We start from the raw sequence: 16304 nt of genomic DNA on the forward strand, positions 1-16304 counted from the left end.
ATATATCACAACTAATAAATGTGTATAATGATTTATTATATTATATTAATCACTGATTATTCTGAAAGTGAAATATTCTGTTGAGTGTGTGAGTGTGTTCTGAGCACAAGCTGTTGTAAATCCTGCCCACTTCTTTGCATTGTCAGCACATGCTTCAGTCTGAGAGTGTTTATAGTGCTGTGAGTTTAACACTTCATGACTGAGAGCAGAACAGAACACAATCTTCATCATCACACAAGACACAAGAACAACAATGAACACCATCATCATCTTCATCTGGACCATTTCACTCTTTATTCAAGGTAAGACAAACATGTTGACTCTGGTTTTGGTGTTCTTGTAAAAGTATATGATGATAGTAGTTTTAAACACAGATTGATTTTCTTTTCTCTTCTTCAGGATCCAGAGGAGTCACTCTGACTCAACCTGAAGTTAAAACTGTCCAACAGGGTCAAACAGCTTCAATAGAGTGTCATATAGATGTAGGAATATTAAGCAACTACTTAGCCTGGTATCAGCAGAAACCTGGAGAAGCTCCTAAACTCCTCATATATCAGATATCTAACCGTTATACTGGAACTCCATCTAGATTCAGTGGCAGTGGATCAGCAAATACTGGACGAGATTTCACTCTGACCATCAGTGGAGTCCAGACTGAAGATACAGGAGATTATTACTGTCAGAGTGCACACTGGATCAACAGTCAGTATGTGTTCACACAGTGATAAAGAGTCGTACAAAAACCTGTGTCAGTCAGACGTCACAGTGACTGCACTGATACAGCTGAGAGATACTGCAGCTGCTGATGGACCATCACACACAACACAATGGGGGATCAAACCTTTCACACACTTTATTTAGTTATTATGATGGAAGTAAACATGTAACACAATCTTATGTCTCTTACTAAAATGTGGAGAACATGTGAGTGGTGTTTGTCCCTGCAAAACTTTCCAGTACAATATCTATATTATTTACAGTAGGAAAGTCAATCCCTTTGGTTGCAATTTGTGATGTCCCAAGTGATGTATTATCTTGCACACACACACACACACACACACACACACACACACACACACACACACACACACACACACACAAACACACACACAGACATCTGGTGCGCTATCTTTCTGGGGCTCACCATAGACGAAATGGTTTTTATGCTGTACAAACCATATATTCTGTCCTACACCGCTCCTGCCCCTAAACCTACCCATCTTACACACACACACACACACACACACACACACACACACACACACACACACACACACACACACACACACACACACTTAACCTACCCATCACAGGAAACTCATCCTCTATGATTTATAAGCATTTTGAAAAGTGGGGACCGCTGGCTGGTGTCTCAGGTTTTACTGTCTTTATGGGGACATTTGTAGATATTACAAATATTAAACAATTGCAGTTTCTTCTTTATCCCTGTAATTTGTACAAAACTTACACATCCAAATAATAATAAAGAAAGGTTAGCACCTCTTTGTACGCAAATTGACACAATCTATCTCAACAATGACCATTGAACATGAATAACTAAGAAGGAGAGGTTACTAGCACATCACTTCCACAAGTCTTGACCACTCTTTCCCTGACTCCCTGTCCGGAGGCTTCATAACTCTGCCTCGTCTGGACTGCCCAGTTGGCAACGTCTGCTCAGCAGTCCCGAGTTCTGTAAGTGATGTTTGGGATGAACTAGGACAATCCTGTCACGGTTCATGGACTCGCTGTCTCATTCTCGTGTGTGTGTGTGTGTGTGTGTGTGTCTGTGTTGGGGCGGAGCCGCTGCTTGGCTGATCATTGTTTCCATCAGCGCACCAGCTGCAGATCATCCTCACACCCTATTTAGTCTCACTGCATTCTACCGGTCTTTGGCAAAATTGTCAAATTTCAGCCTATAAAACATTTTTAAAAAATAGCACTTAAAATGTTTAAATAAATGTTGTTGCAACCACGTATGAATAAATTAAAATGCACATTTTTCAATTAAACGTTTGAATAATGAGTTTATGAATACGCTACAGGTTACTTTAATATCAAATGTTTTTTCTCTCTCTCTATTTAACTGCATTAACTTGCAATAGTGAAAGACGTGTTCCCCTCAGGGAGAGTGCATGGCTGAATGTTGGACTCATGAACAATAATCACGTTATTTGCATCCGCCCAAACTGCCGAAATCAAATCGCGAGCAGTAACAGGATTTGCTTTAGCGGGAGCGGCCAGCCGGCACCGGCCAACTGCTGGATCTTAAAGCCTTCCAATATCCTGGCCGGACTACTGCTGTCAGTGATATAAGTGTTTGAAATGAACACGATTTCTTAATTTCTAGTGACATATCAGGGCCATTTTATGATTCATTGAAATACATTTCTTACATACAGTTCCTTTAACTGAGAGACAGAGAGAAAGAGCAGAGCGCGCACGCTCTCGCTGTCTTCATAATAAGCACTATTATATTTCTTACACATATTACGTTAGTCAAATTCAAAAGGTCGGAAGACTGAATCCAAGTCGGACATTTTTTTTCCTTTGAATTACTGCTGGGTGTGAACTGACTCTTCTCTGACTCACCAGTTTGAATCTGCTCTCCTCGTTCCTTCTGCCCTAGTCTGTTCAGCTGTTAAGCTAAGCTAAAAGTGCTACCGCCAGATACAGAGATCAGCTGAATGGATTCAAAAATGGTAAAACTTAACTGTTTACCTCTAAGGGACTTGGAAAATAAGCCTATTCTCAAAAAAAGTGGAGTGTTCCTTTAATGAAATATGAACCTTGAGACAGGTCTCTACTGTTCGTCACATGTCTGAAACATGTCAGTTGTAGTGCTGAAATGTGAACATTTAGGTGACGTTTAAGTTGAACTAGAACTGTAATGTTAGTTCTCCACACAGATCATCAATGAATTCACCAGACTCATGGCAATGGACATCAGTAAGATCAGACTGAATGAATAAGAAAATGGCTCTGTAAGATGGGGAGGATGGAGATAAACTTTGTTGTTTGTTTGTTGAATAAAACCTGTGAGTGAGAAGGTCAGAGTTTAATTTACCTCTTTGAACTATAAGCTCAGTTTCCGTCATGAGGGTTGACAAAAATCAGAGTTCTGATATCTTCACATGTTGTGTTTTTGCAGGCATCAAACCAAAGGAAGAGAGCAGCAGCTTTGCAGGGACTGCCATGGTACATGAAGGAAAATCCTTCCACATTGATGAAGAGATGTGAGGTAAGCAGCAAAATGTTGTTCAATGATACAAAAACTAGTTCTCAATGGGCATGATGGTTACACATATCATTTCAGGCATCCTCTGTGGATACACTATATAGCAAAACATGTCTAAAGCACAGGCACCTTTTAGTTTTTTTGTTTTTTCCATGAAGCCAACAGATCCTGAGGAGGACGTCATCGGGGGAATGGGGATTGGAATCCTTTTGGTCGTTGAAGATGTGAAGGATCCCCTTCCAGTTTCCTACAGCGATGTTGCCATCGTCATCTCGGTGATGAACCAAACGCTTCTGTGAACCTGATGGGCCTGCTGTACATGCTGAACCTTGACTATAGTTTAGAGGTGATTCAGCGCCTGTTCATGGGAATCGGGTCTGAGATGTGCACTCCCAGGGTCCAGTCTCTGAAGAATAAGCTGCTCAGTTAGACGGATGGCTCAGGAGGAGGTTTCTGCATTTGGCCCTGAGGAAGTGATCTAATTTTGTTGCCATTTGTCCACTATGTAGTAAGAGGAAAAGAAAGCCCTTCTGTGGGTCACGACAGTTTTTTATGATTTCATGTTCTAACAGATCTCTATTGCTCTCTGTGGAGGAAATGTATCTTGCGGACACTAATTTGTATTTTATGTTGTAGAGCAAATGTGGCATTCCAAAGGGAGAGTTATAGATTTAATTCAGCGACTACGCCACCCTGGAAATTCGCCAGGGACGATACCAAGAAAATTCTCTTTTGTTAAGACACCACAGGTTCGTTATCTATATGGGTGAAGAGATGCAGGTCGCATGTATGAAAAATTACCACTTTATTGTATGAATATTGAATAAAAGACAACTTCAGAGCAGGAGTCGCCAATCTGCATCCAACACACACACACACAATACAAATACAAAATGGCCAGAAGCGGAAGTATCTGGAGGGTTGGGCCTCTGTCCAATTTAGAACGTTCCCGTGATACAATACACACCCATACCACACGTGAAGATTGGATACAAGAAAACACAGCACTAGGTGTGAACACCACACTATGGCAGCAGGACGTCGATATCCAGAAAACAAATTAACAAACTAACAAATTAAATGACAACACCAACCAAAAACAACAGAAAACAAAATTAAAAGGTGAAAATATCCCTACATTATATTAAAGACAAATTCACACTTAACATTCACTCGGACTTCTAGCAGTCCAGTTACAAAGTCAGAGTGAGGTGACATACGTTGACTGAACACACACAGTCCTGATATACAGCCACTAGAATCAAACAGGTGGCAGTCGGCGGAAACAGATCGGCCAGCAAGGCCGCTCAGACCTCAGAGACGATAATCTCAGAAACAGTTACTATTAAGATGATAAAACTGAACAGCACAATGATGAAACTGTGGTAACAGCAGACTTTCAGGAAAACCGAGTGGCAATAAAACAGTCGGACATGTAATAGCAACAAAACAGCAGCGCGAGCTCAAACGCGTTTAATGCAAGAGACCGTCACCCCAGCATCATCTATGCCGAGCGTCCGTGAAGGAACTGATTCTCCTGCTAAAACAACAATTGGTTAGCTCACTAAATTGAAACGTTAGTCAAAAAGGTTAATTATACGTACCGAGTGATTTTTACGGAAACGCATAGCTGTACAATTACTCACAGCACGAATCACCGCGGCTCACGTTTGCATTAAAACCACTGGAATTGAATGAACGAGAGTTACCACAAACAACATATTAACATGGACAAACAATAGCATTTAGCTTACCTACACATAACAAAAGCCTGCACACACACATCACCGCAGGGCTGAAGACCAAACATTCCCTCACTGAATGGTGGCGCGCCCTCGCCATGGGGGCGGAGCTTGAAACGACGCACCCTCAGGTAGGACACAGGGTTTTAAATAGACCGGTCTCAAATGCTGATAGGCCGTCACTCTAAATACAGGGGAGGGAACTTACTCACCCTGCTACACAAACATGAACCGAGTGGGAAGGATGCTCTTTATCTTCTTCTTTTTATAAGCAGGACACGGTGTAATTCCAGTTTTTTACCAGCCCTTAAAGAGTTGGAAGAGCGTGGATGTTTAAGAGGGTGTGAAAGCTTTCATTTTGTTTTGTTTTTACAAATCTTTCTGCAATTTACTGCAGCAACTCTTCACGTTCACTCAGAATGGACTCAGTTGAACTCAGACAAGGCTCTTATTTTTATGTATTATATTATTATTTATGTGTGGGACAGTGTAATTTCAGTTTGTGAGCAGCCCAAAGCAAAAGTGTGTCACGCTAATTTTTTTAACATGTCCCAAGGAAGGTGTTTTTTTGACATCATGACATCCATTGGCACTTATTTTGAAGCAAGGCTGGTTGAAGTTGGACTTGTTAGGCTTTTGATAAAGGTCCTTATTGAATTGTCTTTTCATCCATTTTTTCATGTGTTAATATTTAAGTTTGACAGGCCAATTCTCATGTAGATTCTTTGTAGATATTAGTTTGCTTAAATTTTTGAAATCTAGAAATTTCTGTTAACTCAAGTAACTTGGCAATAGAGCATGAGAACAAAATAATAATGTTGCCCTAACTTGTTAAAATAAGTTAAACTTTTTTAGTTGCCTTAAGTAATGTTTTCCAGTCCACATTACTTGATACAAAAAGTTGAGTCAACAAACTGCGAGTTGTATCAATGATGTATGCCATGTTGAGCCAACTTGATTTACAGTTTTAGGAACTTGATACAATAAATCCAACCAACATCTCTTAAAGTTATCTCAAATAATCTTTTCAAGTTCAGCTTAGTTGATACAAGAAGTTGAGTCAACAAACTGCATGTAGCATCAGCTCGTGTTTTGAAGTGTAATAAACTTGACACTATAAGTTGACTCAAATGAACTCAAACAACAAGATGACTTGGCTTAGTTGAGTCAACTAATCTTTTTTTACAATGTATTATTTACTGTAGGAAAGTCAATCCCTTTAATTACACTTCTGTACTTCCCCACTAGAGGGCCACATGTCTTTCTGTTTGTTTTTAAGTGAGTTGACAGACTTTGGGTGTCCAGCTCAGCCAAGCTTGGTGAAGAAGTTCATCATCTTGATCTTAATGTAGTGCTTCCATCCACAACACCCAGTCTGAGTTCCTTTCTCACGCAAACATGGGTGGGTTTGTGTCAAGAACTCAGCAACTTTTTCAAACTGATCATCCTTTGGATATGCTGTGTACTTAATCTTTTCTCCTGCAAGGCCTTCATTATAAGATCTCAGTTTCAGGGTAAGAGAAAGGAGAGATCCATTCACATCGAATTCATCATTTCCCTCCTGGAGCCGCATCTCGGCACAATATAGTGTGGCACAACAAAGGCTTTAGGCCAAGTGCAAGACCGGGACTCAGGGGATGGCAGTATCATTGCTGCTACAGGACTCAACAGATGCTGAATCATTTGGTTATTGTGATGCGGAGCTGGTAGATGCATTGGAGGGAGTAACTGAATTGTGGAGCAGGTATCTTTAGTGAGTGGAGCTGAGGATAATACAGAAAAATGACATTAGAATGGAAATGATCATTGTGTAACTCTAGTGTGTGTGAGTGTGTTCTGAGCTCAAGCTGTTGTAAATCCTGCCCACTTCTTTGCATTGTCAGCACATGCTTCAGTCTGAGAGTGTTTATAGTGCTGTGAGTTTAACACTTCATGACTGAGAGCAGAACAGAACACAATCTTCATCATCACACAAGACACAAGAACAACAATGAACACCATCATCATCTTCATCTGGACCATTTCACTCTTTATTCAAGGTAAGACAAACATGTTGACTCTGGTTTTGGTGTTCTTGTAAAAGTAGATGATGATAGTAGTTTTAAACACTGATTGATTTTCTTTTCTCTTCTTCAGGATCCAGAGGAGTCACTCTGACTCAACCTGAAGTTAAAACTTTCCAACAGGGTCAAACAGCTTCAATAGAGTGTCATATAGATGTAGGAATATACGGCAGCTACTTAGCCTGGTATCAGCAGAAACCTGGAGAAGCTCCTAAACTCCTGATTTATTACATAAACAGCCTTTATACTGGAGCTCCATCTAGATTCAGTGGCAGTGGATCTGGCAGTGATTTCACTCTGACCATCAGTGGAGTCCAGACTGAAGATACAGGAGATTATTACTGTCTGAGTTTACACAGTGGTCCAGTGTTCACACAGTGATAAAGAGTCGTACAAAAACCTGTGTCAGTCAGACGTCACAGTGACTGCACTGATACAGCTGAGAGATACTGCAGCTGCTGATGGACCATCACACACAACACAATGGGGGATCAAACCTTTCACACACTTTATTTAGTTATTATGATGTATGCATGTACCACAATCTTATATCCCATAATTAGTCTTTGTTTCAGTCCCACTACCCTTCATTTTTTAAAGGCTAACAGGCTCTCTTTCCATTTGACCACAGAAAGATTTACATTCCTATGTTACACACACACACACACACACACACACACACACACACACATATATATATATATATATATATATATATATATATATATATATATATATATATATATATATATATATATATATATATATATATATATATATATATATTGTCTTCAGGTGCAAACATTTGTTGAAATAATAGCTTGACTATTTAATGGTTTGAATAATGAGTATCCACCCATAGCTGAGAGATACTGCAGCTGCTGATGGACCATCACACTCAACACAATACAAAAATGAAATATAACACAATAATAATATTATAAGAAAACAAACAATAGAAAGAAAATATTGAGCTAGTTCTGTCATGAGCCTCTAGATGGCGCCGGTCTTTAACTCGTTAAGAAGCGATCGCATCATCATCTACAGAGCAGCTGATTGGTTAACTGTGTCGGTCTGAAACTAGCAAAACACACTTGTGTCGGGTGTGTGATGAGGCCCAAACAGTATCTTGCATAAAAATACATATAAGTGTACATAATAGACAATATTAAATGAAATACTTAAATGATGACATAAAATGAACAGATTAGATGGACCTGTAAGAAGATAATAATAAATGTATTAACATTAACCCCTAGAGGTCGTCCTACTTTGAGAAAGTTCTGCAGCGCCACCTGGTGTTACAGCGCAGTCCATCTCCAGACCACTGATCACACACACCTTCAGCTCATCATCACCGCAGTCACTGCCAGCACTGAAGCTCACACTCACTCTCAGTCACTGTCCGGTCTCGTTCACACCTCAAGCTTATGCTAACCTCAAGGACTCTTCCACGATACTCCAACTCTCCAGTGTGTCTCCTAGTTCTGTCTCCGGTGTGTCTCCTAGTTCTGTCTCCGGTGTCTCCTCGTTCTGTCTCCAGTGTGTCTCCTCGTTCTGTCTCCAGTGTGTCTCCTCGTTCTGTCTCTAGTGTGTCTCCTCGTTCTGTCTCCAGTGTGTCTCCTCGTTCTGTCCCCAGTGAGTCTCCTCGTTCTGTCTCCAGTGAGTCTCCTCGTTCTGTCTCCGGTGTGTCTCCTCGTTCTGTCTCCAGTGTGTCTCCTCGTTCTGTCTCCAGTGAGTCTCCTCGTTCTGTCTCTAGTGAGTCTCCTCATTCTGTCTCCAGTGTGTGTCCTCGTTCTGTCTCCAGTGTGTCCTCGTTCTGTCTCCAGTGAGTCTCCTCGTTCTGTCTCCAGTGTGTGTCCTCGTTCTGTCTCCAGTGTGTCCTCGTTCTGTCTCCAGTGAGTCTCCTAGTTCTGTCTCCAGTGAGTCTCCTCGTTCTGTCTCCGGTGTGTCTCCTCGTTCTGTCTCCGGTGTCTCCTCGTTCTGTCTCCAGTGTGTCTCCTCGTTCTGTCTCCAGTGTGTCTCCTCGTTCTGTCTCCAGTGTGTCTCCTCGTTCTGTCTCCGGTGTCTCCTCGTTCTGTCTCCAGTGTGTGTCCTCATTCTGTCTCCAGTGTGTCTCCTCGTTCTGTCTCCAGTGAGTCTCCTCGTTCTGTCTCCAGTGTGTGTCCTCGTTCTGTCTCCAGTGTGTCTCCTCGTTCTGTCTCCAGTGAGTCTCCTCGTTCTGTCTCCAGTGAGTCTCCTCATTCTGTCTCCAGTGTGTGTCCTCGTTCTGTCTCCAGTGTGTCCTCGTTCTGTCTCCAGTGAGTCTCCTAGTTCTGTCTCCAGTGAGTCTCCTCGTTCTGTCTCCGGTGTGTCTCCTCGTTCTGTCTCCGGTGTCTCCTCATTCTGTCTCCAGTGTGTCTCCTCGTTCTGTCTCCAGTGTGTCTCCTCGTTCTGTCTCCAGTGTGTCTCCTCGTTCTGTCTCCGGTGTGTCTCCTCGTTCTGTCTCCAGTGTGTCTCCTCGTTCTGTCTCCAGTGAGTCTCCTCGTTCTGTCTCCGGTGTGTCTCCTCGTTCTGTCTCCAGTGTGTCTCCTCGTTCTGTCCCCAGTGTGTCTCCTCGTTCTGTCTCCATTGTGTCTCCTCGTCCTGTCTCCAGTGTGTCTCCTCGTTCTGTCTCCGGTGTGTCTCCTCGTTCTGTCTCTAGTGTGTCTCCTCATTCTGTCTCCAGTGTGTCTCCTCGTTCTGTCTCCAGTGAGTCTCCTCGTTCTGTCTCCAGTGTGTGTCCTCGTTCTGTCTCCGGTGTGTCTCCTCGTTCTGTCTCCGGTGTGTCTCCTCGTTCTGTCTCCAGTGAGTCTCCTCGTTCTGTCTCCAGTGAGTCTCCTCATTCTGTCTCCAGTGTGTGTCCTCGTTCTGTCTCCAGTGTGTCTCCTCGTTCTGTCTCCAGTGTGTCTCCTCGTTCTGTCTCCAGTGTGTGTCCTCGTTCTGTCTCCAGTGAGTCTCCTCGTTCTGTCTCCAGTGAGTCTCCTCGCTCTGTCTCCAGTGTGTGTCCTCGTTCTGTCTCCAGTGAGTCTCCTCGTTCTGTCTCCAGTGAGTCTCCTCGTTCTGTCTCCAGTGAGTCTCCTCGTTCTGTCTCCAGTGAGTCTCCTTGTTCTGTCTCCAGTGAGTCTCCTCGTTCTGTCTCCAGTGTGTCTCCTCGTTCTGTCTCCAGTGAGTCTCCTCGTTCTGTCTCCAGTGAGTCTCCTCATTCTGTCTCCAGTGTGTCTCCTCGTTCTGTCTCCAGTGAGTCTCCTCATTCTGTCTCCAGTGTGTCTCCTCGTTCTGTCTCCAGTGAGTCTCCTCGTTCTGTCTCCGGTGTGTCTCCTCGTTCTGTCTCCGGTGTGTCTCCTCGTTCTGTCTCCAGTGAGTCTCCTCATTCTGTCTCCAGTGTGTCTCCTCGTTCTGTCTGCAGTGAGTCTCCTCATTCTGTCTCCAATGTGTGTCCTCGTTCTGTCTCCAGTGTGTCTCCTCGTTCTGTCTCCATTGTGTCTCCTCGTTCTGTCTCCAGTGTGTCTCCTCGTTCTGTCTCCGGTGTGTCTCCTCGTTCTGTCTCCAGTGTCTCCTCGTTCTGTCTCCAGTGAGTCTCCTCGTTCTGTCTCCAGTGTGTCTCCTCGTTCTGTCTCCAGTGTGTCTCCTCGTTCTGTCTCCGGTGTGTCTCCTCGTTCTGTCTCCGGTGTGTCTCCTCGTTCTGTCTCCAGTGTGTCTCCTCGTTCTGTCTCCAGTGTGTCTCCTCGTTCTGTCTCTAACGTCTCCTTCGCTCCAATCCTCTGATCTCCATCGCCATCTGCAAGCAATAAGAGTAGTATTACCCAGTGATCCTCTGCATTCATCTGAACTCACCTGAGCCGCTCTCTACCTGTTTCTTCAATAAACGCTGTTATTATTCCATCATCTGTTCTCTGTGTCCCTCTGTGTGTAACACCTGGACACCAGCGTTGTTTTCAAGGACCGTTCTTCTCATTTGACCTGTCCAATGCCACTTCACTTTGCCCTCAGCCAGAACGATTAGCCAGGGAACAAATGATAGACTCATGAGACCAAAGATCAGCAGTTAGATGTATCTCATGTTTAACCACTACAGAGATTTCAGAGCCAGCGGCAAACGCCAGAAGGACTAGCTGAGGTAAGGCTGCTCTCAGCGGGGTAACGAGCGCTGAACGTCTGGTGATCCACTGGATCTCACAACAAATCAAATACTTAAATGATGACATAAAAATGAACAGATTAGATGGACCTGTAAGAAGATAATAATAAATGTATTAACATTAACCCCTAGAGGTCGTCCTACTTTGAGAAAGTTCTGCAGCGCCGCCTGGTGTTGTAGCGCAGTCCATCTCCAGAGCACTGATCACACACACCTTCAGCTCATCATCACCGCAATGACTGCCAGCACTGAAGCTCACACTCACTCTCAGTCACTGTCCGGTCTCGTTCACACCTCAAGCTTATGCTAACCTCAAGGACTCTTCCACGATACTCCAACTCTCCAGTGTGTCTCCTCGTTCTGTCCCCAGTGTGTCTCCTAGTTCTGTCTCCAGTGTGTCTCCTCGTTCTGTCTCCAGTGAGTCTCCTCGTTCTGTCTCCAGTGTGTCTCCAGTGTGTCTCCTCGTTCTGTCTCCGGTGTGTCTCCTCGTTCTGTCTCCAGTGTGTCTCCTCGTTCTGTCTCCGGTGTGTCTCCTCGTTCTGTCTCCGGTGTGTCTCCTCGTTCTGTCTCCAGTGTGTCTCCTCGTTCTGTCTCCAGTGTGTCTCCTCGTTCTGTCTCCAGTGAGTCTCCTCGTTCTGTCTCCGGTGTGTCTCCTCGTTCTGTCTCTGGTGTGTCTCCTCGTTCTGTCTCCGGTGTGTCTCCTCTTTCTGTCTCCGGTGTGTCTCCTCGTTCTGTCTCCAGTGTGTCTCCTCGTTCTGTCTCCGGTGTGTCTCCTCGTTCTGTCTCTGGTGTGTCTCCTCGTTCTGTCTCCAGTGAGTCTCCTCGTTCTGTCTCCGGTGTGTCTCCTCGTTCTGTCTCCAGTGTGTCTCCTCGTTCTGTCTCCGGTGTGTCTCCTCTTTCTGTCTCCGGTGTGTCTCCTCGTTCTGTCTCCGGTGTGTCTCCTCGTTCTGTCTCCGGTGTGTCTCCTCGTTCTGTCTCCAGTGTGTCTCCTCGTTCTGTCTCCAGTGAGTCTCCTCGTTCTGTCTCCAGTGTGTCTCCTCGTTCTGTCTCCGGTGTGTCTCCTCGTTCTGTCTCCAGTGTGTCTCCTCGTTCTGTCCCCAGTGAGTCTCCTCGTTCTTTCTCCGGTGTGTCTCCTCGTTCTGTCTCCATTGTGTCTCCTCGTTCTGTCTCCAGTGTGTCTCCTCGTTCTGTCCCCAGTGAGTCTCCTCGTTCTGTCTCCGGTGTGTCTCCTCGTTCTGTCTCCATTGTGTCTCCTCGTTCTGTCTCCAGTGTGTCTCCTCGTTCTGTCTCCAGTGTGTCTCCTCGTTCTGTCTCCAGTGTGTCTCCTCGTTCTGTCTCCAGTGAGTCTCCTCGTTCTGTCTCCGGTGTGTCTCCTCGTTCTGTCTCCAGTGTGTCTCCTCGTTCTGTCTCCAGTGTGTCTCCTCGTTCTGTCTCTAACGTCTCCTTCGCTCCAATCCTCTGATCTCCATCGCCATCTGCAAGCAATAAGAGTAGTATTACCCAGTGATCCTCTGCATTCATCTGAACTCACCTGAGCCGCTCTCTACCTGTTTCTTCAATAAACGCTGTTATTATTCCATCATCTGTTCTCTGTGTCCCTCTGTGTGTAACACCTGGACACCAGCGTTGTTTTCAAGGACCGTTCTTCTCATTTGACCTGTCCAATGCCACTTCACTTTGCCCTCAGCCAGAACGATTAGCCAGGGAACAAATGATAGACTCATGAGACCAAAGATCAGCAGTTAGATGTATCTCATGTTTAACCACTACAGAGACATCAGTGCCAGCGGCAAACGCCAGAAGGACTAGCTGAGGTAAGGCTGCTCTCAGCGGGGTAACGAGCACTGAACGTCTGGTGATCCACTGGATCTCACAACAAATCAAATACTTAAATGATGACATAAAAATGAACAGATTAGATGGACCTGTAAGAAGATAATAATAAATGTATTAACATTAACCCCTAGAGGTCGTCCTACTTTGAGAAAGTTCTGCAGCGCCACCTGGTGTTGTAGCGCAGTCCATCTCCAGACCACTGATCACACACACCTTCAGCTCATCATCACCGCAATCACTGCCAGCACTGAAGCTCACACTCACTCTCAGTCACTGTCCGGTCTCGTTCACACCTCAAGCTTATGCTAACCTCAAGGACTCTTCCACGATACTCCAACTCTCCAGTGTGTCTCCTCGTTCTGTCTCCGGTGTGTCTCCTCGTTCTGTCTCCGGTGTGTCTCCTCGTTCTGTCTCAGGTGTGTCTCCTCGTTCTGTCTCCGGTGTGTCTCCTCGTTCTGTCTCTAGTGTGTCTCCTCGTTCTGTCTCCGGTGTGTCTCCTCGTTCTGTCTCCAGTGTGTCTCCTCGTTCTGTCTCCGGTGTGTCTCCTCGTTCTGTCTCTGGTGTGTCTCCTCGTTCTGTCTCCGGTGTGTCTCCTCGTTCTGTCTCCAGTGTGTCTCCTCTTTCTGTCTCCGGTGTGTCTCCTCGTTCTGTCTCCAGTGTGTCTCCTCGTTCTGTCTCTGGTGTGTCTCCTCGTTCTGTCTCCGGTGTGTCTCCTCGTTCTGTCTCCAGTGTGTCTCCTCGTTCTGTCCCCAGTGTGTCTCCTCGTTCTGTCCCCAGTGTGTCTCCTAGTTCTGTCTCCGGTGTCTCCTCGTTCTGTCTCCAGTGTGTCTCCTCGTTCTGTCTCCAGTGTGTCTCCTCGTTCTGTCTCCAGTGTGTCTCCTCGTTCTGTCTCCAGTGTGTCTCCTCGTTCTGTCTCCAGTGTGTATCCTCGTTCTGTCTCCAGTGTGTCTCCTCGTTCTGTCTCCGGTGTGTCTCCTCGTTCTGTCTCCAGTGTGTCTCCTCGTTCTGTCTCCATTGTGTCTCCTCGTTCTGTCTCCAGTGTGTCTCCTCATTCTGTCCCCAGTGTGTCTCCTCATTCTGTCTCCGGTGTGTCTCCTCGTTCTGTCTCCAGTGTATCTCCTCGTTCTGTCTCGAGTGTGTCTCCTCGTTCTGTCCCCAGTGTGTCTCCTCGTTCTGTCTCCAGTGTGTCTCCTCGTTCTGTCTCTAACGTCTCCTTCGCTCCAATCCTCTGATCTCCATCGCCATCTGCAAGCAATAAGAGTAGTATTACCCAGTGATCCTCTGCATTCATCTGAACTCACCTGAGCCGCTCTCTACCTGTTTCTTCAATAAACGCTGTTATTATTCCATCATCTGTTCTCTGTGTCCCTCTGTGTGTAACACCTGGACACCAGCGTTGTTTTCAAGGACCGTTCTTCTCATTTGACCTGTCCAATGCCACTTCACTTTGCCCTCAGCCAGAACGATTAGCCAGGGAACAAATGATAGACTCATGAGACCAAAGATCAGCAGTTAGATGTATCTCATGTTTAACCACTACAGAGACTTCAGTGCCAGCGGCAAACGCCAGAAGGACTAGCTGAGGTAAGGCTGCTCTCAGCGGGGTAACGAGCACTGAACGTCTGGTGATCCACTGGATCTCACAACAAATCAAATACTTAAATGATGACATAAAAATGAACAGATTAGATGGACCTGTAAGAAGATAATAATAAATGTATTAACATTAACCCCTAGAGGTCGTCCTACTTTGAGAAAGTTCTGCAGCGCCACCTGGTGTTGTAGCGCAGTCCATCTCCAGACCACTGATCACACACACCTTCAGCTCATCATCACCGCAATCACTGCCAGCACTGAAGCTCACACTCACTCTCAGTCACTGTCCGGTCTCGTTCACACCTCAAGCTTATGCTAACCTCAAGGACTCTTCCACGATACTCCAACTCTCCAGTGTGTCTCCTCGTTCTGTCTCCGGTGTGTCTCCTCGTTCTGTCTCCGGTGTGTCTCCTCGTTCTGTCTCCAGTGTGTCTCCTCGTTCTGTCTCCAGTGTGTCTCCTCGTTCTGTCTCTAGTGTGTCTCCTCGTTCTGTCTCCGGTGTGTCTCCTCGTTCTGTCTCCAGTGTGTCTCCTCGTTCTGTCTCCAGTGTGTCTCCTCGTTCTGTCTCCAGTGTGTCTCCTCGTTCTGTCTCCGGTGTGTCTCCTCGTTCTGTCTCCGGTGTGTCTCCTCGTTCTGTCTCCAGTGTGTCTCCTCGTTCTGTCTCCAGTGTGTCTCCTCGTTCTGTCTCTGGTGTGTCTCCTCGTTCTGTCTCCGGTGTGTCTCCTCGTTCTGTCTCCAGTGTGTCTCCTCTTTCTGTCTCCGGTGTGTCTCCTCGTTCTGTCTCCAGTGTGTCTCCTCGTTCTGTCTCCGGTGTGTCTCCTCGTTCTGTCTCCGGTGTGTCTCCTCGTTCTGTCTCAGGTGTGTCTCCTCGTTCTGTCTCCAGTGTGTCTCCTCGTTCTGTCTCTGGTGTGTCTCCTCGTTCTGTCTCCGGTGTGTCTCCTCGTTCTGTCTCCAGTGTGTCTCCTCGTTCTGTCCCCAGTGTGTCTCCTCGTTCTGTCCCCAGTGTGTCTCCTAGTTCTGTCTCCGGTGTCTCCTCATTCTGTCTCCAGTGTGTCTCCTCGTTCTGTCTCCAGTGTGTCTCCTCGTTCTGTCTCCAGTGTGTCTCCTCGTTCTGTCTCCAGTGTGTATCCTCGTTCTGTCTCCAGTGTGTCTCCTCGTTCTGTCTCCGGTGTGTCTCCTCGTTCTGTCTCCAGTGTGTCTCCTCGTTCTGTCTCCATTGTGTCTCCTCGTTCTGTCTCCAGTGTGTCTCCTCATTCTGTCCCCAGTGTGTCTCCTCATTCTGTCTCCGGTGTGTCTCCTCGTTCTGTCTCCAGTGTATCTCCTCGTTCTGTCTCGAGTGTGTCTCCTCGTTCTGTCCCCAGTGTGTCTCCTCGTTCTGTCTCCAGTGTGTCTCCTCGTTCTGTCTCTAACGTCTCCTTCGCTCCAATCCTCTGATCTCCATCGCCATCTGCAAGCAATAAGAGTAGTATTACCCAGTGATCCTCTGCATTCCTCTGAACTCACCTGAGCCGCTCTCTACCTGTTTCTTCAATAAACGCTGTTATTATTCCATCATCTGTTCTCTGTGTCCCTCTGTGTGTAACACCTGGACACCAGCGTTGTTTTCAAGGACCGTTCTTCTCATTTGACCTGTCCAATGCCACTTCACTTTGCCCTCAGCCAGAACGATT

At 45.8% G+C, this 16304-nt stretch overlaps 2 gene segments (V, D, J or C); both read left to right on the top strand.

Moving 5' to 3' along the window:
• The first annotated feature begins 216 nt into the window (after positions 1-216).
• LOC137065582 (immunoglobulin kappa variable 3-11-like) lies at positions 217-908 on the top strand. The segment is given in 2 exon segments: positions 217-302; positions 400-908. Coding segments are annotated over 2 exon segments (375 nt in total).
• A 6026-nt stretch (positions 909-6934) lies between these two features.
• On the top strand, positions 6935-7424 carry LOC137064417 (immunoglobulin kappa variable 1-9-like). The segment is given in 2 exon segments: positions 6935-7019; positions 7117-7424. Coding segments are annotated over 2 exon segments (357 nt in total).
• Positions 7425-16304: the final 8880 nt, after the last annotated feature.

This window comes from Pseudorasbora parva, chromosome 25 (genome assembly GCF_024679245.1).
Source record: "Pseudorasbora parva isolate DD20220531a chromosome 25, ASM2467924v1, whole genome shotgun sequence".
NCBI lineage: Eukaryota > Metazoa > Chordata > Actinopteri > Cypriniformes > Gobionidae > Pseudorasbora > Pseudorasbora parva.